At 41.8% G+C, this 26,787-nt stretch overlaps 3 protein-coding genes across 11 annotated transcripts; 1 reads left to right on the plus strand and 2 right to left on the minus strand.

Moving 5' to 3' along the window:
* The first annotated feature begins 25 nt into the window (after positions 1-25).
* On the plus strand, positions 26-23,432 carry elmo2 (engulfment and cell motility 2). 8 transcript variants are annotated; one of them, XR_007484536.2, is made up of 24 exons: positions 26-188; positions 1,856-1,923; positions 2,055-2,151; positions 2,248-2,288; positions 2,811-2,883; positions 2,960-3,010; positions 3,431-3,600; positions 3,757-3,856; positions 4,281-4,432; positions 4,849-4,927; positions 5,385-5,420; positions 5,806-5,856; positions 6,531-6,653; positions 6,806-6,925; positions 7,013-7,117; positions 7,204-7,312; positions 7,383-7,519; positions 8,585-8,748; positions 8,884-8,996; positions 9,087-9,194; positions 9,338-9,420; positions 9,666-9,743; positions 19,063-19,162; positions 23,296-23,432. XR_007484536.2 is itself a non-coding variant. In XM_049733095.2 (23 exons), exons 3-23 carry the CDS (start codon positions 2,074-2,076, stop codon positions 10,442-10,444), a joined length of 2,172 nt encoding a protein of 723 aa, XP_049589052.1. In that variant the 5' UTR covers positions 26-188; positions 1,856-1,923; positions 2,055-2,073; the 3' UTR covers positions 10,445-12,520. The 8 variants fall into 8 exon arrangements, 6 of the variants coding, with proteins under 6 accessions (XP_049589052.1, XP_049589055.1, XP_049589056.1 ...); XR_007484537.2 differs by having other exon boundaries at positions 19,063-19,176; positions 23,296-23,407; XM_049733095.2 differs by lacking the exons at positions 19,063-19,162; positions 23,296-23,432 and adding an exon at positions 10,244-12,520.
* Positions 12,730-17,788, minus strand: lrrn2 (leucine rich repeat neuronal 2). 2 transcript variants are annotated; one of them, XM_049733094.2, is made up of 2 exons: positions 17,585-17,788; positions 12,730-15,917 (listed from the first exon to the last, which is right to left on the minus strand). In XM_049733094.2, the coding sequence occupies exon 2, from the start codon at positions 15,607-15,609 to the stop codon at positions 13,294-13,296; it is 2,316 nt and encodes a 771-aa protein (XP_049589051.1). In that variant the 5' UTR covers positions 15,610-15,917; positions 17,585-17,788; the 3' UTR covers positions 12,730-13,293. The 2 variants fall into 2 exon arrangements, with proteins under 2 accessions (XP_049589051.1, XP_068508476.1); XM_068652375.1 differs by having other exon boundaries at positions 12,730-15,922.
* Positions 20,759-25,793, minus strand: LOC125977003 (sodium- and chloride-dependent neutral and basic amino acid transporter B(0+)-like). The gene is made up of 15 exons (XM_049733101.2): positions 25,740-25,793; positions 24,815-24,962; positions 24,592-24,723; positions 24,271-24,423; positions 23,816-23,930; positions 23,593-23,725; positions 23,281-23,421; positions 22,905-23,040; positions 22,716-22,808; positions 22,520-22,645; positions 22,320-22,429; positions 22,147-22,246; positions 21,963-22,072; positions 21,437-21,604; positions 20,759-21,363 (listed from the first exon to the last, which is right to left on the minus strand). The coding sequence occupies exons 1-15, from the start codon at positions 25,791-25,793 to the stop codon at positions 21,211-21,213; spliced, it is 1,872 nt and encodes a 623-aa protein (XP_049589058.1). The 3' UTR covers positions 20,759-21,210.
* Between the last annotated feature and the right edge of the window lie 994 nt (positions 25,794-26,787).

The following is a 26,787-nucleotide window of genomic DNA, read 5'->3' on the forward strand; positions in this document are numbered from 1 at the left end:
CCACACTGCTCTTTAAACACAAGCAAGACGCTGTGTGTCCTCTGTGCTTATTTTAGGAAGATGTGACATTTGCATTGCGTCCCGCCTACAAGGCGTTGGAGGAGTGTCTGCTGCTCTTCTAAAGTATTTCACTGGAGAGAACGAGAGAAGGGGGATGCTCACAGCATCATCGATGGCCCAGACACGGGGTGAGTAATACCGAGCACCGACACGAACACTATCAGTCACTTCTATCATTGGCTCCATCTCGGGGCTCATTGTGAACCCCGAAGTCGGAACACATCTTCCAGAAGAGATTGCTATACCGATAGTGACGTTGCTCCATGGCTGCAACTGGGAAGCAGACGGATGCATGAATCACGTTGTTTGAGGGGCGACACTTCCAATTAGACTTTGCAGGCTACTGACTTGCGTTTAGAGCAACTTTCACCCCTGCACCAAGTGACGTTCTTCTAACACCTCGCCTAATCGCTGTTACTGGTTAATATTTTGAGGTTACATCCGGTTCAGCTTCTGCCAGTCACCGCTGCTTATAAAAGTCATTCCGTCCTGCGTCATCCGGAATTGACTGCTACTCAAACTCTGCTTCGTACAACACTTCCTTTAATTAATCGAATGCATCTTCACGTCTCAACGTTACACATATATACAGACAGCCGTGCCTTATGGGAGCTAGCTGCACGGTAACGCTGCCAACAAACCGACCATCTTTCAACAGGCGGAGGCGTTTCATAGCCGACGATTTTTAACACCAATTTGGTAAATTTGTTGTCATTCATCTGCACTCATGTCGTCTCAACGTAGGGGGCGCCGCAGCCCACTAGCAAAATCAAAGTTAGGCATTCCTGTCGGACCGAAAATAAAACGCAAGCCTCTTGGTAACTATGGCATCAGAACATTTTGTGCAATGCTAAAAATAGCACGTGGTGGCCTTGGAAACTGTTGAAATTGGTTGTCAAAGAAGTTGAAGCTTTTTTTTTTTTAAGGGTTAGTTAGCGGTTGTTGCTATGCTACCAATAACGCATGCTACTGCTGGGCATTGGTGCTGACAAATGTTGACACTGCTTGCAGCCTGCACTTGCATGCATTGACTAACCTACCCTTTTGTTTTGTGCAACAGTTGAGACAAAGTTTGGTTTAACATTTCCGGTTTAATTTGGCCCCCAAGAAACTTGACTTATGAAAGTAAAAATGAAAGATTATTGCGTTTGTATTGTTGCAAAAGAACTTATAATACTAAATGATAATACTATAATAATGATAATACTAATGATATAAAAAAAGGGTTCTCTTGTGAAGTTATTCATTTTCAGATCTTTCATTTAACACAGAATCCTCAAAATGTCATCCGCAGCAGCAATTCTTAGCAAGCGCTCTAAAAGCTCCATTGGCAGAGGTGTACTAAAAATTCAGCATTCATCAAAACTGAATTCATATCGCTCACAGGGTGCTTGCTGGTGGCTTTGTTCCAGAACTCACAAAGCCAGTTGGTGCTGCAGCATACAAATGCTGAGGCTTTGCTATTGGCACATTTGAATAGAACACAGCCATTATTATTATTATTATTATTATTCATCGCACTGGTGTTATGATGACGATGTCTGAGGCAGAAGACTTTGGCTTTATCATATAAGATGGCATTTTCTTTGTTTGCATGAATAGTAAGTTCACTTTCCTTGCAATATAATTGTGGAATATACAAACTCATATTATAAAGCAATCCGTGCTGATACCTTTGGCTCACATTTAATGGCTGAGTTGTATTCTATTTAAAAAACAACACATTTTACCTCAAGCTGCATGTTTGTCACAGTGCATTTAAATGAGGTAACACCTTTTTGTGTTTTTTTCACAGAGGAACAGACACTGGTTATTAGAGCAGTGGTGTGCAACAGCGTGACCCCATTCACACTTCTTCATTAGGTAATTAGCTCATAAATTGAATATCAAAACATGAATTCTTCTGTAGATTGTTGAGAGGGCAAATTACTTCAGACTGTCATTTTACATCTAAACTTAAATATGGAACTTTTATTATTTATTTTTTTTGCAAGTGGCAACAAAAAGGTAGCCATGCCCCCACCAGCTGATATCGTGAAGGTGGCTATTGAATGGCCGGGTGCAAATGCTCAACTTATAGAGATGGACCAGGTCTGTGTGTTATCAAACATAATCAGAAATATCATCATTTTCTCCCGTCTCCAAACTTATGCAACTCTAAGCATGTTCTGCCTTTTTTGTTTGTAGAAACGACCTTTGACCTCGATCATCCGTGAAGTCTGTGATGGGTAAGCGTTGTTCTGTATTTTGGTATTTCACCAACGATTCGTAGCATTTACTCTTGGATGTCGTTCTAGTTTCTTTCCTTTTAGTGCATTTAAGTGTAATTCTTGTATTGGTCATCTATAATTTGTAAATAATGCACAATGTCAGTAGATGTAATTCCTTCTGTTGTGGAGGTTTGAAGGGGCGGGAACCGTGTTAACATGAGCTGCTTCAGTATTCAGCAAATGCGCTCGTTGAAAAAACATTTGCTTAAGCTTTTTTTCCCCCCTTGCCTTAAATAGACTTTAACTGGGTTGTTTGCTGTAAAGACTTTATGATGCAAGAAGACAGCAATATGAGAGCCCTCCTATGGTTCACAAAGCATCAGTTCATAGCTTGCAAATGTGTTCTTTAGCTTCCGTTTAATATAGTAATTTATGTTGCTCCTTTCAGCTTTACTCTTTCACAGCTCTGACCAAAAAAAATAAAAATCCTGTGTTGCTGACTTGGTATCTAAAGAATAAATGGTATTTCTCAATTTTCAGATGGTCTTTGTCAGGCTCCGAACAGTTTGCTCTGCGCTATGCTGATGGTCCCCAGCTTTATATCACAGAACAGGTGAGCTTCATGTGACTATTTTTTCACCCACTGTTCTGTCATCATAATAAAAATAAGCACCAAACTTTATCTTTAGAGTCGCAGTGAAATCAAGAACGGGACCATCCTTCGGTTAGCCATTTCGCCCGTGAGTAATATTTAATTTTACATTTAGATTCCATTCAAACAATTTGATTACAGTTATATATGATATTATAGATGTTGTCATTTTATTTTGCTATGACCTGGAATAAATTGTTTAACCCAAATGCAACACAAGTACACATGACTGCAATTCTTGAGCATTGTGGCCCTTGCAGTGTTTCTTGTCAGTGGAGCGATTGTTGCATGGTAGACTGTTTTTTTTTTTTTTTTTTTTTGTTTTGAGAAGAACTTACCAATTTTTTCACTGCCAACCAGATTCTGACACCACCACCACAGTACCAATCACAAAAAATTCAGTCGACTGAAAAATAGCATCACTTTTCAAATGCTACTGTCGTTTTGTATAGTGAATTTTTTATTTTATTTAATCAGCTTCATGATGATTTTTTCTTGTGGCTGACAGGGCCGGGCTGCTCGTCAGCTCCTGGAGCGTATCCAATCCCATGGGATTGACGCTCGCTTAGAAGCTCTGAAGGAGCTGGCCAAGCTGTCAGCAGACACCACGTTTGCCGCAGAGTTTATCAATATGGAGGGCATTGGGACGTTGGCCCGCCTCGTCGAGAGTGGCACCCAGTGAGATTCCGTTTTTAGTTTTCACTTTGGTCATGTCGCAAACATGAAAGCTTCCTTTCTTGTTACGTAATGTGGGATTCAATCTAGTTTTCTTTTTAATAATTTTATATATACAGGGGCACATTAAATGATACGAATGTTGTCCTCTTACTTCAGCTTCGGCGAAATGCTGGCATTCACCCTCACCGCATTCCTGGAATTAATGGATCACGGCATTGTATCCTGGGATCTTATCTCACTCTCCTTCATCAAGCAGGTGCCTCACATCAGACCACATTTAACAGTTGCATATTCTCAACTTGTGTCGGTGTCTCAGTCCTTGTTATTTGCTCGCTTTGATTTAACTTTGACCTTCCTTACTTCCTACACAGCGGAAATGAGTGGGTGCAGTTGCCTAGCAACGCCTGAGATTACCCAGAGCTCACTCAGTGTGTGCGTGACTGTGTGTGTGTGCATGCATGTGTGTATTTTCTGAAAGCTTTACTATGGCCCTGAGAGTTTCTCAAAGTAAACAAGTATAACTCTTTTGTAGAAATGTTTCATCATTAACAGGGCTGTTCCTTTCCCCAGTGTCTTTGCTGTAGTAATAACAATAATCATGATTCACAAGCAGTGTACGATGCAGAAGCTTTTATCGTGACACCCCCACCCCCACCCTCACTTCTTTTATCTTCCCAAAGATTGCAGGCTATGTGAACCAGCCTATGGTGGACGTGTCCATCCTGCAGCGCTCTCTGGCCATCCTGGAGAGTATGGTACTCAACAGCCACAGCCTCTACCACCGAGTGGCTCAGGAGATCACCGTGGGACAGCTCATCGGGCACCTGCAAGTGTGAGCACACACACATCCACAGGGGCTTTTTGCTCTCTGATTTTGGAGGCTAGATGAAGTGCTGCTATGGGTTTGATGTGTACCGTTTTTTTTTTTTTTTTTAAATGCATCAGGGATGCTCATAAAAGGAGGGCATCAATCATTCAGTCAAATTTCCATTAACTTTATCCAATCCAAAACTATCAATGCAGCAAGTTATGGATTTGTCCTAAAATCATTAGAATATTCCATATCATCACATGATGGAATGAGGTACTTGATGAACCCACTAATATTACTTAGGTGAGAAATGAAAGACAAAACCCTATATTTAGACTTATAATTAGCACTACAATTTTTTTTGAGTAATTCTGTGGTCAGGTATATTGAGCAAGATACTTCTAACAGGATTTGTTTGTTGCTTGATATACTTGCAGGTCAAACCAAGAGATTCAGACTTACGCAATTGCCCTGATCAATGCTCTTTTCCTGAAAGCACCCGAGGACAGACGGCAGGTTAGTACACCACTGTTGGGGGAAAAAAAAAAAACATTTACACTGAGTGTAGATGAATATTATAGTAGTTGAGGACATTATTGTATACTCATAAGCAGGGCTTGACGTGAACTTGTTTGCTCAGCAGCCCCTGTGGTTTGTGCTTTCCCAGAGTTACTAGCCATTCTGTGTTGTCACTTGCCATAATTTTGTTGTTTTATTTGTAAATTGTACTATGCTGAGGAGCAGTGTGACATCCAAAAATGCTTCTCAAACAAGTGCTGAAATCAAAATGGAAAACAAAAAGCTAATGTGACTTTTGGGAGACCTTGTCGAATCTTGGAATTGTGCTGTGTTGTTCTTTGTTTCTGTGCATGCCTGTCAGTGTTGTATTCCTGTATCTCATTGTCCATGTGTGCACTTTTTATTTTCACCACCGCACATCCACCTCCTGCTCCCCCCTCCCTTGAACTTGTAGGAGGTGTACACTAACCCACTGGAGCAACACCTCACTGTGAGTACACACTGGCGTCCCATATCATCCTCTCCACCCCACAGGCCTTTCCTTTGTTTAAAGCTGCCACACCATCCATGCAAATTCGAACAGAGCCTCAATTTGCCTGCACTTTACACAAATTCGTGTTGGTTCAAATTGTTATGTAGTGTATGTTGTGACTGGGAGGTTTTGGCTAGGTGCCAAACTCAAGGCCCGGGGGCCAGACCTGGCCCGCCAAATCATTTTATATAACCCTTGCAAGCAAATTATGTCTGTAAAATTCCCTCTCTAAAATCTGTACCAAAATGTTTGTGGTGTGTAATAAATAATGTTGACATTTTGCTCAAATTGTTTCTAGTCTTTAATCATTTCACTTTTGTTGTTGTCTGTTTTTTGCTGACAGGAAATGGCCAGCACCTTGGCCCAGAAGCACTTGCGGTCCATTATTCTGAATGTGAGTAGTTCGCACGTGCTACCCGAGAATGACTGTGTATGTAGCAATGCTGTGTTCATCAAATTATCTAATCTAATCTAATGACTACTGCTGTAAGAAAATATAGACCATCGTTAAAACCCAAATATTATGATCCATTCCTCTATAAAGTGTTCTTCCAACTGAGGCTCGGATGACGCATGGCGGGCCCATCTGGACCAGCCGCTCAGCCAGTGCAAAGATTGTCTAACGTGAAGTGTGTTGAAGCAGAACTATCAAATGTGATATGGCATGAAGTCCATGAAGTGGAAAAAAACCTCTGCTCTCAGAATGATTCCTTTTGGCACCAACTTGTGTGGAAGTGCTTCCCTGAGCTGGCTGCAAATGAGGAAGACAGTGGAGTGTTATTTCCTGGAGCAATATCGCTATTGCGAGCTCTCTGGAAACAAATCTCCAAGACTGAGATGCACTTATGATGACTGTTGGACCATAGCAATGTCTGGATCCTAATTTGATACGACTAAGTCCAAATAGTGTTTTGCCATCTGTCTATGGCATGTAGTAAGTCCTAGATGGCAAACGTAATGAGATGCATCTACATACTAATCCAGGAGTTATTAATCATTAGGAATGATCAGAGGATAGTTTCAACATCTCAGTTTTATTAATAATATTTTTTATTTCTTTCCTTCCAGCATGTCATAAGAGGAAATCGACCAATCAAAGCAGAAATGGCACATCAGCTGTATGTTCTGCAGGTGTTGACCTTTAATCTTTTGGAGGAACGAATGATGACCAAAATGGATCCTAATGACCAGGTAAAAATGAAAAAAAAAAAAGATTTGTGTGTGTTTTAATTTTGCTTTATGCAACATAATAATCTTGGAGGTGTGTGGCCTAAAATGTGGTTGGAGAATACCTTTTTGGATTTATCCACGAGTCCCTAAACATGCTGATTTGTGTGACTCAGACTCACCGAGATGTCATTTTCGAGCTGCGGAGGATTGCATTTGATGGAGAAAATGACCCCACTGGCACAGAAAAACGAAAGACGTTGTATGCGAAAGATTATAAAATGCTGGGTTTTACAGTAAGTTACCTCTGATTTAAAGGAACAAAAATGGATGAATGATCATATTTGTAATATATTCTAATTCTGTTTCTGTTTCAAATGTAGAACCATGTGAATCCTGCTATGGACTTCACACAGACTCCACCTGGGATGCTAGCTCTGGACAACATGCTGTACCTGGCCAAGGTCCATCAGGACACATACATCCGTGTAAGTTCTGACTCATGGCAGGATGCTGCTCGACTCCCAGATATGAGCAAATCCTCATTTTGATCATGTCTTCCCGTTTTTGACAGATTGTCTTGGAAAACAGTAGTCGCGAGGATAAGCATGAATGTCCCTTTGGCCGGTGTGCCATCGACCTCACTCGAATACTTTGTGAAATACTCCAAGTTGGAGAGTTGCGTAAGTGCACGAGAACATGATCTGATCTGGTCATTTCCACGCCTCACTAATTTTGTTGTTGTTTCACAAGCTAATGAGGGCTGCAATGACTACCACCCCATGTTCTTCACTCATGACCGAGCATGGGAAGAATTCTTCTGCATCTGCATCCAACTGCTCAATAAAACCTGGAAGGAGATGAGGGCCACCTCCGAGGACTTTAATAAGGTCAGTAAGGTCTTCGCTAGCACGGGCCTAAATATTTAAATCTACAATCTTATGGACAGATCTTTACAGTATGGCTCATCTTTAGGTTTAGGCCAGAAAGTGTTGTGCACATTTCCTAGTTGCTAAGTTTTTAGTTCCTTAAAAAGGGAGGCAAAACAAACTGAGAAATATATGTGATTAGAAAGCCAGTGGTTTTGTCAAAACCTAGCATTTCACATTACAAAAACTGTGATTGAATTTGCTTTTCTGCTTGAAAATCATTTCATTAGAAAGATACATACTAATTTGTTGAGTTGCACTGATTGTATTAATTTTCAATTTTGAGTTTCTAGTGAGTTGTAAATTATTCATGCGTTCCTCTTTAAACAACAAGCCCCCGGGTTCACACCTGAGAACAAGAACAAAAAGGTTTAGATTTATTATTGACCTGCACTGGTTCCTTCATGCTAAGAGATGTTATCTCGTTTGTGTTAGTATTTTTACCTACAGCAGAAAAAAACGATGTAGCTTGTGTTTGATTCCTTATTTTATTCAATTTTCAAGCTTTACAATTGATTTTTTGTTTGGGGGGGAGGGCGTGGTAAGACGTCAAATTATTATTCTGAAAGACGAGTAGTAACTCCCATCGTGGAGAAAGTGTGTTTGTGTTCTCATCGTGAAAGCTGCATTAGATCACATTTCCGTCACTTAGCGTGAAAGTCAACGAAGCACATCCGTCTAACCACAGTCAGAGAGAACTGTGCTGTTTGTGTAAATATGTGCGAATCTCCCAAGAGTAGGCGGCCGAAATGCTTTTACTGCGATTAATATTACACAACAGCTAAATTCTTAATGCTGCTAACGGAGTTCAGAGCGCTTCCTCCACATGAGCACGTTTTGAGTCTCCGCAGTCTATTGTTATCAAATTAGCACCGGTCGTTTATCTTGGGTACATTTCTGAATATAAATGACTTGAGATGAAAAAAAGTTGTTTTTACCGACAGAATTCGTTTTTGCTTGACAAGATAACTCGGCGACTCTTAATGAGAAATTGCAAATTATTATGAGGACGTGCGTTCCAAGCAGGTGATGCAGGTGGTCCGAGAGCAGATCACCAGAGCTCTGGCCATGAAGCCCTCGTCTTTGGACCAGCTGAAGAACAAGCTGCGAGGTCTCAACTACTCCGAGATACTGCGACTACGACAGTCCGAGAGAATGAGCCAGGATGACTTTCAGTCCCCGCCCATCATGTCAGTGCCACGCCCCCAAAAAATATCTTACTAGCTATGGAATTTCACACTTCTTAAATGTTCTCCAAAACTAATATTCCGTGTCATGTATCATCCGAATGTGTTTTTGTCGTTTATGCCGTCGATGTGAGGTAGTGAGCTTCGCGAGAGAATCCAGCCTGAGATTCTGGAGCTTATTAAACAACAACGACTCAATCGGCTGTGCGAGGGCAGCTGTTTCCGAAAAGTGGGGAACCGCCGAAGGCAAGGTACCACATCAATACAATCACTTTTTTTGTTTAAAAACAGTATGGCTTCTGTTAACTTTGTTGAGCTAAGCATTTCTGCCTTTGTTGCAGAGAAATTTTGGTTCTGCAGACTTTCTCTTAATCACAAAGTGCTGCACTACGGGGACTTGGATGAATCACCTCAGGGTGAAGTGCCTTTTGAGATGCTTAGTGACAAAAGTAAGCTTCTCTTTCTTCTTACCAAAATCTGATCGTTTCCATTGTTTTATGCATAATGCTGCTCAAAAATGAGTCATGTGACATGGTTTGAGTTTGACACTAGGCCATTATTGGAGAACATCACATTTTGGTTTTCTCTCTAGTCCCCGTCTCTGACATCAAGTCCGTGGTGACTGGGAAGGACTGCCCTCATATGAAAGAGAAAAGTGCTCTGAAACAAAACAAGGTAGGTTTTAGTAAAGTTAAAGTCATTCTAATCTTGAAATATAGTTCCTTTGAGAACGCACCTCAGTGATTCAAGGATTATTTTACCCAAGAACCCGTATAATTATGACGAATACTGTATGCGGCACAACGTGAGCACGAGAGGGCTCTACAAGGAACAGTTTCCCACTAATCTATACATTTTTTATTTTTTTATTTTTTTCATTTGCTCTGTATTTCACTGTCTTAACTGGTCTCTTGTCGCAGGAGGTGCTGGAGTTGGCTTTCTCGGTCCTTTACGATCCGGATGAGACGCTCAACTTTGTTGCGCCCAACAAATATGAGGTAGGCTGACTACCCCTAACTTATTTTAATGATAATCTTGCACTGGATGGTAGAAACAAATGTCGAAAAAAAACCCCCACTTTTGTACTGTAATTCCCGAAAGACCAAAAATACCAGTTTATACTCTCAGCTGCATTGCCGCATCTTCAATGTAGTATTGCAGCAACCACTTTTGCCAGGTCACTAACTTTAAGAATTTACATCTCGTACTGCGTGATAATGACTGACTACCCACCAAATGCATGAGCACTGACTAAAAGACAGCCTATGACAGAAAAGCCAAGCTAGATGTGCAGGGAACGCGAGTCGCAATGCCACTGGAATGACTTCATGGAATTTCCCACCATTTTAAAATTCCATCTGGATCTTTTTCATCCCAAAAATGGAAAAGAGGACTTTGGGCGGTGTGCTTTGTTGTGGCGCGTACTTGCAAGTCACACCCTCTTGTGACTCGCAATTCTTGCAGTCATTTCGGGTCTGTACGTTTGTCTGTGGAGCAGTATTGCATCTGGACGGACGGCTTGTGTGCGCTGCTGGGCAGAGAGATGAGCAGTGACCTGACACGTAGTGACCTGGACACGCTTATCAGCATGGAGATGAAGCTCCGCCTCCTGGACCTTGAGAACATCACGATCCCAGAAGCTCCACCCCCTGTTCCAAAGGAGCCAAGCTCTTATAATTTCACTTACAACTACAGTTGAGGTGTGTTGATTATAACGCATACCAGCAAAGGTCAAGAATGTGCATACTATCTATTTTGACCAATATTGAGGTGTGCGATTTAGGAAAAAGTGACAGTAGAACCTCCATAGGCGAAGTCGTCCTAATTTAAAACTCCAAAATATTACATAATAGTAACGAGGTCCACGGACATATTAAGTCACCTCGCATTAAATGAGGTCGGCACCTTTTTACAGTTTCTGTCTGCACACCAGCCAGCATGCTCCCGTCATGCACGCATCGCTGCTTCCTTCTCTGGACAGAAATGTCTCCATGCGAGATGTGAGTGTGCCACATTTGAAGGAATGAGAGGAGCACTGTGATTGGCCGAGTCAGCTGTGTTCACGGCGACAACATTGTAAACTGCCCTTTTTTAAAATATGCCGCCTTGTGAAACACCTCTTGGGGTGGTAATGGAAATAGAGCCCTTGGGGTTCATTCTCAAAATGCTCACTGATCTGGAGTCAAATATTTGGGAACTAAACCTCCCACCTCCCGTTTTGACTTGTGAGGAATATTATTTCAAGATGATTCAGCAACTTTAGTGGCGTTCAACTATGGGGGCTCCACTGTACTAATATATTTTACATTTCCTTTTTGTGATTGTATTAATCTCATACCTCATCTGAATCTTGTGCGTGTACACATGCATTTTTGTGTGTTTACAGTTTTATCAATTTGGAATTATTTCCAAATACTGGTACACAAAACTATGAATGATCATAACTTCTTTAGCATATTCAAAGTATTGGCAACAACAAACTCTTCCCACTCCCAAGTAAAGAAAGAATAGTACATGTTTTTAAACAGCACGACATGCAATAATATGCTTTATTCATTCAGCTCCAGCTCACCTCAGTTAACGTGAGCCGAAATTTGGACACAGAACCTCAAAGCTGTAAGAGCTGTGCTAACCACAATACTGTAATATAGTTGGAGGATAATGTTTAGACTTATTTTATGTATGTTTTAAGTAGTAATGAATCCATCATCAGTCACAAGAATTTCTATCATGTTTAAAAAACTAAGAATGTAATATATACTGTGCTATATCAGGTTTTATTTTTTACTTTGCTAATCAGGTTTTATTATTTTTTATTTTTTCCTCTCCATAGCTTCGCACTGTACTATGGTTACAATTGTGGCAATGATCAGAATTTTTTTTTTTTTTAATATATATATATTTTGAGAATGTCTCTGAAGAAACCATTGCCATGTTGAATGATTGTAGACTTTTTGGTCATTTTGGTTATTGTACCAAATTAGCACACTTTTTGTTGTTTTAAAACAGTGGCCATGATACCATGGTATCAAGCCTGAAGTGTTATTGTTTAAAAATGTTTTTTTCATCATGCCAATGTTGAAACTAGTACAAACCATGTCAATGATGTCATTTGCTAATGCAGAATAGAATTATATTTTTGTAAATGATTGTACACTGTGAGGAGAATGATATTGAATAACATCATCATTTTGTATAATCCCTTTTTTCAGCATGCAATTTATGTTTGAAGTATTTTTTTGTGCTGCATTGACTGCAATGCTACCAAATCATGTTTTTAAAGCTTATATTGGCTTTTTGTAAAAACATTTCTTTAGTATTAGGCACTTTATCAGACAATGATGATGTCATAGTAATGTGTCTTGTATGGTTAGAGTATTGCAAATCCCTGTACTATTGATGCTATTTGTGGAAAAATGTGTCTGTTTTTAACTACTAATGGATGTTGTAATAGTTTCATATTTTTTATGGAAAAGAAGCTGCTATTACAGAATTCTAGCTGAATTTAGAATACAGCAGTAACTTGAATGACTGAAGTGCTTTTGCATTAGATATGCTGACAGTATGATTTTGCATCTGGTACTTTTCTCCATTTGATTGTAACCGTATTGAATGGGATGTTGTTGATTTATAAATACAACACCAAAAAAAAAAACTAGTCTAAATATGGTATACATTTATAGTAACTGTGTATACAGTATAAAGTATTGTGTTGACTTAATTGGACAAAATGTACTGTATAATGTTCGGTGTCAATAAATACAAAGTAACCAAAGTATTTCTCTGGACCTGAAGTTAGTTGTGCTAGTGTGCTAATTTATATGTATGTTGAAAAAAAATATATATATACTATTTTTTTTTTTTTTTTTTTTTAAAACAGTCTCTTAACTGTGGCATTTTAAATTCGGTGTAAAGTACCGACCAATATGGAAAATTGTTCTCTATATCAGATTTGTGAAAGGAAAAAGAGTGGGGCAGCAATAGTTAAATTAAAAAGATTTATTGTATAATAGCTCAAAATAGAATTTGACACAATCACTTTGAGAATCATTAATGCTGAATGAAGATATCAGATGTTAGGCGAGGAAAGCCGTATAAGAACAGTAGTCCAAGATACTGAGCGCTAAGCATCAATCACTTTGACATACAAGAACAAAACAAGCAGTCACGTTTTCTTTTTGGATCAGTTATCAGACAATGTTCCGTCTGCTTGGTTACAGTATGGTTCAGTCTGTGAGACATTTAGATGTGAAATGTAACACATGTCCCTGGACTGAATTCAAGTCTTTATTTTCAGCCCAGCAGCCAAAAGCAGTCCTTTATATTGGATTTATGCTCTCGCTGTGCACTGTGTGAGTGCCATGGCCCCGTTTAAATCCATCTGGTTTGGCTTAAGGAATTCTTTACAATGTGTCTCAACACCAAAACAATGTCATTGATACTGTACATATATACTTTATATAAAATAAATACAAATCTTTCCTACATCACTGACTTTTCAGAAAATGACATTTAGTATTTATTTCTGCATTTGTCATTTTGATGAGCTCAGCAGTCGTGATGGAACAGAAGTTTGTCACTCTGCATTGGCTGTTTCTTGTTGCTCCCCTCTGTCTTCTGCATGATGATCAGAGCCTTATGACTTTTGATTTCCTGGAAAAGAGCACTCGGGTGCTTTCCACTGTCCCATCCTTGGCCCGCCAGCAGCATCAGTACGAGCGCAAGGATCATCAGAAGTGTCGCGGCAGTGGACGTCAACTGCGGGCTGAGCTGCAGGCTGGCCCGAGGCTCTGCCACTTGCTTTGTTCTGAATGAGATGCATTGAGGTTTCCTGCTTGTTTTGCTTCTCTTGCTGGTATGCTTGCTGCCCTCACCGGTGCCTAAATGTAAACACACTCTGTAAAACGTCTCTGCCTGCAGGTGGGTCAAGTTGAAGCTGCATGTGCCGGCAAGGATGCGTAAGGTGTATGCGGGTGCGTCGGAGCTCATAGCTTGCCAGGACAAACGAGTTGATGGGAAATTGCGCCTGTTCTGCCAGGACATTATAGCATAGTGTTCTCCAGTCTCCATTACCTTTAAACTCGTCCCCGCTTTGAGCAATGAAGTGCCCTTGGGGTTAGGATCCACCACCCTTCTCCTTGTCTTGTGTCGTCTTTGCACGGACACGGTAACACTACGTGTATCGGCTCCCAGAGTATTCTCAGCTATGCAGGTGTACAAGCCGGCTTCTTTCGGGGTGACCTTTCTGATTTCCAGAGTTCCCTCAGGCAGGAGCCAATAGCGTTTGGTGGGGAAATCACCTTGGGCCTGGTTGGGGGAGATCCTGGAAACAGATGCGATTCCTTGGGTGGCTGTGAGGGAAGAAGCTGTTGGTTCCTCAGATGTGTTGCTCAAAGCTGGTCCAAGTCTCAACCCTGTGGGAGTCACCCAGTAAAGTAGAGGCTGCGGCTCTGCGAGAGCCCTACAGTGCAGAAGAAGCTTCCCTCCTTCTCTGACACCCACGCTGGAGGGCAGCGAGGCGCTGGCGATTGTTGGGAGGCAGGAGGCTGACATCTCCCTGGAGGACACCTCCCTCACCCTACGAGCCTTCAGGTCTGGTGGGTCTGAGCACAGCGTCGATTGCGGTTGGATGAAGCGCACCACCCGAGATGGTTGCTGGTTGCTGGCCGGTGCGTCTCGGCGAGGGTGGGAGGCGTCCTGCGCGGCCCAGTGAAACAGACAGTCACAACGGAGTGGGTTGGAGTGCAGGCTGACCTCCTGGAGTCTGGGGAGGGAGCTCATGGTGTGATGATGCAGAGTACTGAGATAGTTTGAGTTGAGCATGAGACTCTCAAGCCTGCTCAGCTGCGCAAACGCCTGCGGGTGAATGAAGGACAGTCGGGGGTTGTTGGTGATCTCTAGTTTGGTCAGCTCTGGGAGGTTCTCTAACGCCGCTCTCTCAATGGACAGCAACTCCTCCATGTTGTTGAGGCCTAGCTCCTTTAGGTGGACCATATCTCGGAAGTCTCCCGTGTTGATCAGTTTGATTCGGTTCTTGTTAAGATCGAGAAACTTGAGTCCTTTCACTCTCTGCAGAGCCTGAGTGGGCACCTTGATCAGTTGATTATCGTAGAAGGAGAGACTCTCCAGATCCTCCAACCCATCTAGAGCATTATCAGCTAAACCTTTCAAGCCCATACCACCAAGAACAAGACTGCGGAGGGATTTCAAGGCTAGGAAACCCTGCTCAGGCAAGGTCTCTACTGGGTTTCCTCCAAGCATGAGAACTTCTAGATTCTGCAAAGCCTCAAACCACCTTGGATCAATGGTGTTGAGTCTATTGTTGTTGATGTGCAGACGCAAGAGAGAGTTCAGGCCAGTGAAGGCTCCGGGTGCGATAGAACATAAGTTGTTATGGCTGAGAAAGAGCTCCTGCAAAGCCAGCAGTGAGGAGAAAGAGGCCTCTGGGAGGTGACTGAGATGGTTTTCCTCCAGGTGTAGAGACAGCAGAGAAGGCAGAGACAGATTTTGCGTAATAGCCCTGACACAGCTGAAGTGATTCTGTGAAAGGTCAAGATCAGTGAGGTTGGGGAGCCCGTGAAGCACAGCCACTTCCATTTCAGACAGATTGTTCCCCTGCAGGTGCAAGGTGTGTGTGTCAAAGGGCAGAGGCCACGGGAGTCCAGTCAGCAGAAGGTCATTACAGTCCACGGTGGGAGCTTCGTGGTAAACCGAGTCTGGCGAGAACCACGGCTTGATGTGACACACACACCGCCCTGGGCAGGGTACGTGCCATGGCAGCGCTTGAGGCAACGAGCCCAGCGCTCCGAGCACGCACACACTGACAAACAGGAGACACTGTAGAAGCATCAACATTGGCCTCATAATCCTAAAGGGGTCACGGGTGCCGTTTGGAGAAGGTTTTAAGATCTTGTTGAGATCTGACGAAGTCAGCTGTCGGAGAGTGTGCTCAGATGGCAGAAAATTGTTAGAATCGCTTTCACCGGTATGAAATTCTTAGGCAAACGGGGAAGGGTAATCATACCGAGGCGCTTGGCACACAGGGAATCTACCGTGTGACTCTTTAGGAACAATTCGGACTGCAGTGGTAGAACATGATGACCGTCTTTTTCTTGTCACGCCATCAATCTCACATCCTGGCGGCGGGCGGACGACTCTTGGCTTATTGCTTGCTGCTCTATCAAGCGCACACACACACACACGGAAAAAGAAATAGAAAGTGGAGTAAAGTGTAATTCACTGATGGATAAGTAGCAATTGTCATAAGCATGGCTATCTGTAAAAAGAAGTCAAAGCAAGGTCTAGTGCATTGTTGCCATGGAAACAGAATTATTCTTGCTGTGTTCCTTTGCTTGTAATTTGTTTTGGTCCAATCTGTGCACCAGTTGATAAGAATAACACTAAAAGAAGTCATGAGTGGGGCTTGGAACCCTTTGACTGCATCTATAAAGCGCCTAATCAATGTTTTCGCCATTGTCTGACTAATTGTGAGTGCTGAGAGAGAAGCATTTACGATCATGCCACTGTGCATTTAAAAAAAACAAGCATGGATATCAACTCGTTCTTATCGTTTGTATTTGTAATGAAATAACAATAATTACAGTGCAGCTCAGCCGTTCATTACGTTCAACTTGCCGACTCAGAGAACTTTTGCCAGCCCGCTATCTTTAATGCCCGCGGCAGCAAACATTCTACAAAGACGGGCGAGTGAGTATTGCACGACAGCGCGTTTGTGTCAACATCATCTCGGTGCAGATCTTTCCTCCCGGGGTCCTTCTCAATCTTCCGTCAGCCATCCGCTTTCATCTCCGCTCTCTCGTCTTTCCACGTGCAACCTGCTCAATAATGCATTGGCCATTTAATTTGGATGTTTTTGCCTTTTGCTCTCAAATGTCAACGATGTTAGTTTCAGGAACGATGTGCTGACTGCATGCCTGAGAAGTTTTTGGAATTTATATTGCTGGTAACTGGAGCTCCTTTTTTCCTCAGCATTCACCCTGGTTGGCTTTCTTTTTTTTTTCCCTCCATTTTGTCATCATAGTTGACCATGTGACAGTTGTGTCTTTCTTTAATTGATTGTATCCATGCTGATTCAAAGTATATGAATTTAAAAAAAACAGAAGAGAGATCTGCAGAAAATATATTCAGCATTGTGATATGATCGTACTGCAGCTCATGCATTTTCTAGAAGCAACTTTTCACAAACAAGAATTTCTCTGTTCTTTAGACACTTCGAAGGACACAATTCTAAAAGAAAACACTGTTTAGTGGTAGTGGAAAAATGGAATCCTCCTTAGCTTTTCATATTTGTAAAATGTCACTCGCACCTCCTTGTTCACCTGTTAGCATTACATCTGAGCTGAGTGCCTCCCGTGCTTTCACTATTCTCTCAAGCTTTGAGCTAAAAACAAAACACACCAGCTTTTTCATTAAAACATTGATAAGAACATTACATGCTTATCTCTGCTGTCCCTCTTATCTAAGAACAAACTCGAGCTAGACCTTGAAGCTTTTTTTTTTTAAGCTGCTGGAGGTGACAAATGACTGCTTGTATGAAGAACGTAAATACATTTGCATGTACTCAGAGGAGGCATTACATGCAGGAGTGCGGGATGCTTTTGACAGAGATGGAGAACCTGGATAGAGACTGTACTTGGCCAAAAAAAAAAAAGAGGCGCATGATAACGCAGGCTGTTGCTGCAGACGCATGTATCCACAAACTTATCATATTTTTCCTCTCCATCTGTAAAGCACTCACACTGAGCAAATATGCATGCATGCATGCATGCATCCACGGTGACATGTGTACATGTCTGTGCTATCATTTCTGTTTTCTTACCCGAGCTGCAAGGATCACTCCATCGCTGTGTTCAGCCTTGCTTCCAGAGCGGAGGGTGTTATTTCTTGTCTCCCTCTCAGTCACACAATTAAGATTCTTGAAATATCACGTCTATGCTGCACTGGAGCTGGGAAGAACATTGACTCTCTCTCTCTCTTTCTCTTTCTCTCTCTCACTCTCTCTCTCTCTCTCTCTCTCTCTCTCTCTCTCTCTCTCTCTCTCTCTCTCTCTCTCTCTCTCTCTCTCTCTCTCTCTCTCTCTCTCTCTCTCTCTCTCTCTCTCTCTCTCTCTCTCTTGGCTCTGCAGCAGAGCTTGCATCCCTCGCATCCTGCCTCCCCTCTTCCATCGCCTGCCTCACTCGTTCTCTCGTTTTCTTCTCCTCTGTCACATGCTGATGGAAAAATACTTGCAGTGGGATACAGTGTGTGTGGATGACAGGTTGTTTCTGTACGCATCTGGTTTAGTTGGGGAAAAGAAATACTTTATCTTATCTTCTTATCAAACTGACACTGTCGACATTCGTGCAAAGCTGCCGTGCTTACGTTGTTTCGTGCATTCCCTTAATGTGATTAGGTGCACCACTGGGTATAAGTTTTCTTGTTCAAAACAAATCCACTCATTGAAAGCCCTCAGCCGTGATTCGTAAACAGGATAAAATCTGAAAGAAATGAATAGATGAATTAGAATGTGATTATTGGAGTCTTACACTAGTCTACAGTACTTGGAAACTGTTTTGTAAATTGCAGTTGTTTTTCCAGTGTTGCCTTAATAGCTGTGGCAGAGTTTTGTGGAGCTGGTTAACATATCACAAAATTCATTTTCTTGATATATTTGAAGAAAAATGCAAGTTTGTTTGTTTTATTGTCATTTAAAAAGAAAAAAAAAAGATGTTTTCATCCAAGCCAATATAGATAGTCTCCCATGTGGGTAACTAAGATCCTGTCAGACACAACCATTTCACAAATAAAAGATGCAATAAAGCTTCCAGAAGCAATAAAGAGCCCATTTCCCTTTCATTCATTGTGGCAGTAAACAAAACAAAAAAAATTAAATATATGTTTCATTTGAAGCACGCGATAAACAGTATCAAATGTCTTCAGACAGTTTAAAACGATGTGAATGGCAACAAGAGTCCAATGGTGCAGCCAGCTGCGAAAACTGCTTGCAGCCATACATTTTTTATTCAGCACTTAGAGTGCTAATTAAATGATGAAGAAGAGAAATACAGCTTCTGGACTGGGAACAAGAAAACACCGGAGCCACAGTGAAAGCTTCATGTGAGCCATTGCAGGTATTGTCCATATCGTAATATCACTGTGTGTTTGTTTGTGTGTGTACGCGTGTGTTTGCTCACGTGCTATGATTTGATTTTGTGTCATCCACTGTGATTCAGCTGTTGTTTTCTTTCCCTCAGAGTGTTAACCTAGGGAAACTCCCCAACATAATCTTGCTATTTTTCTTTGAACTCTCATTTACAGTTATGAATTTGTGAGAGTTTGCAGCACTTGAATTGATGGGAGAACGCAACTGTGCAAAACAGGAGGAGGAAGAACAGAAATTCAAGAGGCCGTCCAACAAGTGAGTCAACTAAGGTATGAACCATTTTTGCAGCTTTAGGGCAGATCTTCCTGATTGTGTGTGCACGCACGTGTAGAGTGTGCGTGCACCTAAGTCCAGCTTGCTTCTCTAATGCGTTTCCCTTCATTTGCCGGATTCACAACACAGCCAGCACACAAAACTTGCACACACCCACATGTCCTGCTGACTGAAAAGCAGCAAGGATAAGTGGTAGCTTGCTGAAAGGAAGCGAAAGAGAGGAGGTCTCCATAGCAACACAGAGGGGTTGTTGTGCTTTTATCGTTGCATTTTGCCTTCATAACAGTCGTACTGAATCGGTCTCACCTTTCTGTTTTACTCTGGGTGTGCCCTCCCCAAAATAGGTCACTTCATTAGGTACAGCTGCACATGTGAGATCCATTTATGAATTCCAAAAAATGATCAGCATGGTGAACTAGTGATTTTGGCGCCTGCATCACAGTCTGAGGTTGGGGTTGGAATCTCGACTTGTGTGGCGTTTATAAAGTTTGTAATGTCTGTAAAATTGTCGTTGTAAAGTTTTTGGTGCAGCGCTTTTATTGGATCTCATTATTGGGGAAAAAAATAAAACAATAAAAATAAGTAGAACCTAAATGAGTTTATCTAACTCAGGGACTTTACAGCTGTCCTCATTGCTGTTGTTAGCATTCCAAAAGCTAAATTTTATTACTAAAGCTAACGCTGCATTCGGGCTATTATACGACGCCGTCAGCAGTCAGCAGTACAGATATCTTGACATCATAGCAGGGGATCTGAATCATGCTGAATTAAAAGCACTCCTCCCCAAATTACATCAGCAATGTGCAACAAGAGGAGAAAATAAACTGGGGCTACAAAACCAAGGTGTTAGTGTATGTGGGTCAGTCAGACCATATATCTTTGCTGCTGTTATCAGCTAAGGAAAAGTGCCCCCACCACACAGCCAGAGCTGTTAAGATCTGGCCCAATGGCTCCTCTCAGAACTGCAAAAAAAAAAAAGCTGCATGTGTTCAAATAGCAGCAGTTTTGGATTATATTGATCTTGCAAGAGCGCCAATTGAATTGAATAGTATTTAAAATGAAGTGATGATTGTTTTGTACAGTAAATTGGAAAATATAAAAAAAATGTCTGAGATGTTCATATCAACTGAGGTGGCCTTCTCGTACAGGACTTCTTCAAGCACAACCCGCCCACCAACACACACATTGTGTGCGCACACGTGGGGGATGCGCACATGGGCGGGAAATTGGGAATTTGCTGCCATGGTGACAAGGCTTGCAGTATCTAATAACAACGGGATGTTAAGGAGCCTGCAGTTTGTGTGTGTGTGTGTGTTAGCAGAAGGAAACACAGATTCATAGAAAAGATTAACAAGTGAATACTTTTCACTTCGTTGTAACTCATAACTGTCACATCTTTACGAAACAGTGACATTGTAGACCGTAAGTGCTGTCATCATCTGTTCCCGGTGTATACGTCAACATATTCCCATTTCTTGTTTTGATTGTCTTTCAGTGACCTCTGCAATATTCTTTAATCATTTCTCACAGACATTTCATGGCACATGATGAGTGTGTGTGTTGCGTGGGTGGCAGCAACAGGTCTATGTTTATCTGCAGGTTCTCTGTGTGCGTGGTTGCCATGGTAAACGTGACAGGGGAGAGTTTGCTAAGTGCTTCAGTAAATTGAGGATAATTATTACAGCAAAAAATGGATATAGTTGTGCTGCTTTTTATGATAAAGGAAAGAGTCATATGGCTGTGATTGCACTTGAAGCAAGTGGAGAAAATTGCAGAGTTATAGATGAATGGATATTTTCATTTTTATTTCACTGCATAGTACCTGATGTAATTATGATACAACAACTGTATGTATAGACATGAATATGAGGTCTTGAAATGCATGTCTCCTTTTGTCACGTATTCTGCTGCCATATTTTAATTCAGTGATAAGAAAGGAAGGATTGGCAGAGGGTGTAGAAATGTTCATCTTTTCACTTCACTTGTACTACAAGTTCAAATTTCATAAATAGTGTCACGTTTCCGTATTGTCACATACTACTGAACACCGCCATTGACATTTGTTCACCATCTGTTGCTTTGGAGGCTTTTTTCCTGCAGTTTTCCTCTGAATAACGTTCTCCTCGATGGATGTCCAGAAAAGGGTGCCATTCCTCCGAAGGGTAGCACAGTGACTTTATGCGCTGCAAGGAATAGTTTGCATTATGTATCGAGGTCACAACTTTCACTCTGCACCTTTTTTTGTGTTCAAAACACCTTCCAAAGATTTCCTTCTGCTCTGCTCAGCTTATAAACTGCAATGATGAGGATGCATACGAGTGGAAGAGCAGCAATGCACCAACCCAATGCCACCGCCCAAGATGGGAGCTTTACTCCTCCATAGTTGGGGGCCTCAAAAGACTTTAGAGACCACACCAGGATGGCCTAGACAACAGGAGTTAGGTGTTAGTAGAATTCCCTGCAGACAAGTTCCTGATTCGGAAGCAACTCGAAATTACCAACATTATGATCGACAGCTAAATTTTTGTTTTAATTGCTTTATTTTCATGTCCAGTGGATATCTATTGTGAGGCGCTGTCAAAATCTGCGCAGAAGCGGGCTTGAAAAGTTGGAATATTTTCGCAGACACAGCTTGGGGCAGTTTAAAACAGGCAATTTACGCCGTTGTGGGTGTGAACACAACTGACTTGTTTCGCATCCATTCCAAGCAGCTCATTCCCTTTAAAATCAATGCGCGAGGCAATGATCTAAATTAAAAAGGAAATATTGAGGTTGAATTTACCAACAGGATACACGGGCTGATAACGAACCAACATGCTTTCCACCATAGCCAGAACCAGACGCTCTTTTTCCCAATCATCATCTCAAGGTCCTCAATTAATCGGTTTATACCTGCAACGGAATGTGTACACTTAAACTACAAATTATTTCTACTTGTTTTTTTACAGTTTTTTTGTCAATCTTACCATATATATAGATGAAGCCAATGAGCTCCATCAGAGCCAAAACAAGCAGTATCCAAGTTGCAATAAAGGCATCCATTAGACTGACCCAATATATTCCCGCCTATCACACAGACAAACTGCACATGAACATTGTTATAAGACATCGCTGTAATAGCACTTATCCGCAGACGCACCTCTGTGACTAATGGCAGGCCTAATAAAAAGACGATACAGGAACAACCAAAGCTTACGTAGGCCCGCTTTGATTTCGGGAAGGCATCAGTGATGCTGGTGGAGACCACCTCTGATGAAAGACAACAGGCGTTAATGACGACGATGCTTCATTTTAAAGTGCCCATTAGCAAGTTGCATCGCATCCAATGAATGACCTTACCTAAATTTGTGAACTGAGAGTCCAGGCCAATGACAAATATCATGAAAAAGAAGATGATTGACCAAAAAGTGGAAATGGGAAGCTTGGTCAGGGCTTCTGCATATGTAATGAATGCCAGGCCGAATCCTGCGTAAAGATAGCTCATTGCGTAAGACAACAATAGCATTTAGATTTTGTGCTTTGTCAAATGTCTTACCGTCGTTCACCACTTCGTCAATAGGAACTTGGTAGATGTAGGACATGTGACCCAAAATGGAAAAGATGGAAAAGCCTGCTAAGATACTTGTTGCTAGAATGGCATTGAAATTGACACATGGAAAACACACAAAAAACTTTAGGCTTGATTTTCAAGCAAATCTAGATTGGCCTGCGTTTGTTGGCCTACCATGGTTGATGAAGCTTATAGCCATAGAGTCGATGAACATATTGTTGTGGAACTTGCCATAAGAAGCAAGAGTTATAAGTCCCCCACTAGCAATCGCGAGAGAAAACGCCGTCTGAGTTGCCGCGTCTTTCCAGACCTAAAAATACATTTGTTTGTTATTTCGCAATGGCTCCAAAGATGGCAGAGGTTGTTGATGTCAACGGCCAAACATCATTTTCGGTATCACAATTCAATCTGCTTAAAATCCACCAGTTTTTTATTCATCTCGCCACTTGCTGTCCACATCACAGTTGCTCAGACGTACCGAGCAATCACAGCTCAGCTTGTCAATGTCACGTGACCAAACTCCGTATACATAATGCTCACTACTTCTCACCTCTGCTTCTGTCAGTTTTGTTAGGTTGGACTTCGCGCCAATGTAGAAATCTATGCCATCTCTGGCTCCTTCGAGTGTCACGCCTCTGATCAGCAGGATCACAAGCGCCACATACGGGAACAAAGAGGTGAAATACATAACCTGTAAACAGAGACAGTACATATCAACAAAAGTCAATTCTAGGGGTGGCCAACTGAGACTAGCTAGGCTTGCTCTGCTGGCCAAAACGCAATCAGAAGCACTGACTTCAATTTATATGTTCCTGCTTTTTCTCGTCTGATGTTGTAGATGTAAGATAAGAGCTTGACTTACTTTTCCTGATGACTTGATTCCTTTGATGAGTACTGCAGCGACAAGGATGGAGCTCAGCAGCAAGCAGAGAGCCAAGTGCCAAACTATTGGACCCGTCTCCTCGATATTACTGGATCTCCGCAGAGCCACGCGACTGAATGAGAGGGGAAAGCACTTCTCATTTACAAAGAGATTAACTAAGTCCTGCTAATGTGTTTGAAGATGTGAATAAGAACATCCTTACTTCCAGTACTGCTCGCTGGCGCTCTGGGCCCCAAGTGTTATCTTGTCGGATGAAGTGCAAGTTCTGTTGTCCTGAGTCCAGTTGGCCACTAAAGCACTGCTTGTATTGCAATGTACTAAAATGGAAGAGATGTTGAGTCAATTACTCGCCCCCCCCCCTCTTGGAAGCGCTGATGAAAACAGTGTGAAGTCCCCACAATTAATTTAATTATGAACTGAAAAAGTTCATTTTAAAATTTATGAACTCAACACTGCCCACAAATCAATCACAATGGACAGCAAAGAGAATTAAATGGAAGTTGCCACTAGGAGACTTTGTGCTGAAAGCCCAAAGAAGTTTCAATTCACTGATCACTGAGAGTTCTATTTAAAAAATGTGTATGAGTGTTTTCTTTTTGCATGTGACGTCTTTGTTTCCTTCAAACAGCTCATGCTGTTCAACTCAACATGGAGTACCTAAAGATGCGTCGCTGCAGTTTTTATCGTGGCACACGTGCCATGGCAAAGGAGACTGAAAGGAGGCGAACAGGTAGAAGATGCCATAGGACACAATGACGTTGTAGTAGATCGACATCAGGCCGGTTAAAATGATCATTCCGATGCCGACTCCTACGAATGGGTCAAAATGTGCAGTAATATTAGATTGCTTTGGATTTTTTTTACAGTCATTTTTACTTTTTTTAAAATGAGTATTTAGCTGGTCGCTTGCATGGATTCTTCAACAAACATTAAAGGAATATATCTGAGACCACTCAAGTGAATTTAAGGATTCCCCACCCTGAAGTAGAGGCACGGCTCTCCATACATTGACTGCTCCTTGACTGGAGAATTGCCCGACGGCACTTTCTAGGAAGTAAAGTGGAGTCCCGAATAAAACCAACATTGTCAAGTAGGCAATCAGAAAGGCACCTGCTTGACAGAAAGAAACAAATATCACCAATCCATTTGTAACTCTCACACGTCAACGTCATTCAAAGCATTTCTAACGTGGAACTTTTACCCCCGCCGTTTTTGTAGGTCAAATAAGGAAATCTCCATATATTTCCCAGACCGATTGTGTAACCAATCAAAGAGAGGATGTATTCTGTCTTATTGGTCCAGTTTCCTCGCTCTGGATTCTCCTCACCGCCATCAACCGCAGGAGGATCCTGCACAGAGATGTTGTTCATGCAACACTTTACCTGATACTGTATCGAGCCAATGCCGTTTTTACGTTTTAATGGTGAAAACAGTTGTAAAATTTGATATTGGTGTATCGCTACTGTACTGACTGTTTGCCCCCCCCCCCCCTCCCCCCACACACACACTTTTTCCTCCTTTGAACAGGTGCCAAAAACAATTCTTTGCTTTGGATGTGAAGTGCAAAACGGGTAACTAAGATAAAAAATAAACAGTAATGTTATAACACCCAGGGGGACAGAAATGATTGTGCAAATGTTTGTCAAAGTTGAAATGGACCCTCAAGGGCTAAGGGCCTTCTTTATTTTTTTTTAAATTTGGTCTATTCAGACTCAAATACTTTCCCAAGAAAATATGTAATAGATAATAATATGAACATGTATGTCTGCCTCCACAATCAGATGAAAAAGAGCTATATAGAAATTTCGGTGTATACCTATACAAAGCTAATAATGCATTTTTCAATTTACCTGGTTAAGAGATATTAGTTTAACAATGTAATATTTAATTGTAGTTGTAGTTTTGAATGATGAAGAACTTCACACCATCGGACTCTGGGGTCTGATTAAGTATATCACAAGTGAGCTAAATTTGCTGTTATATTTACAGAAGTAACTTTGGGGTAAATTAACTTTTATTTGAGGGTGTACTATTACTCCAGTACAGTTAGCTACATTCTACTTGCCATCTGTACAATGATTCGACTCAAAATTAATTTACTATGACATTTGAAGTTCCCGTCTTACCTGATCTGTTAGAATAGGCGCGTCTTTGGGAGGGTTGATGTTAGATTTCCACATTTTATTGTTGCAGCTGCTTCCAGGTGGTTAAAAGTGAAACTGATCGGAAAAATTGACGTCTTCAATGCTATCCACCAGCAGCCCCAAAAGTCGATTTTATTATTTTTTAAATAAAGGATTCAAGAAATATATCTGCTCCTCATATTCATCTCCAGTGGTTCACTGCACACTGGTGATGTGCATTCCAGTTCTTTTAAGTGAACTGAATCTTTAGAATCAGTTCACTCAAAAGATGAGTTCAAACGAATCGTCCCCCCCCCCCCCCCCCACACACACACACACACTGATTCCCACTTTATTAGGGAAATATCACGGTCAAAGGTCACAGGTGTCAAGCTCTAGTCCTCGGGGCCGCATTCCAACATGTTTTCCAAGATTCCCTCGTTAAGTGCACCTGCGTGAAAAGTTTTAGCTCTGCAGAACGTGAAAATGAACAAAATCTTTTCACGCAGGTGTGTTTAACGAGGGTAACTTGGAAAACATATTGGAACGCGGCCCCTTGAGGACTGGAGGTTGACACCCCTGGTTTAAGTGAAAAGTGCCACACCCGCCCTCACCCCCACTTTCTGATTGGATGTTTGATCTGTGACGTCACTTGGACACTCTATTAGGTACACCGCCATTTTTAAGTGTTCCTAATAACAGGGCACTTCATTAGGGAAAAATCATGGTCAAAGCTTCAATGAAAGTGAAAAGTGTATTTACACATAAATACTTGCATTTGTTAGCATATGCCAGGGGTGTCCAAGTCCTCGAGGGCCGCATTCCTCCATGTTTTCCAAGTTTCCCTCGTTAAACACACCTGATTCAATGATCAGGCTCCTGCAGAACTTGAGGATGCGGACACCACTGCCTTACACTGAGTGCCAAAAGCCCCTATGATCGTGAGCAGCAGGGGGGGCCCCATTTCAACCCCTTACACTGAGTGCCAAGCAGGGAAGAAATGGGTATCATTGTTATAGTCACTGGTATGACTCGGCAGGGGTTTGAACCC

This window comes from Syngnathus scovelli, chromosome 11, assembly GCF_024217435.2.
Source record: "Syngnathus scovelli strain Florida chromosome 11, RoL_Ssco_1.2, whole genome shotgun sequence".
In the NCBI taxonomy this organism is placed as follows: domain Eukaryota; kingdom Metazoa; phylum Chordata; class Actinopteri; order Syngnathiformes; family Syngnathidae; genus Syngnathus; species Syngnathus scovelli.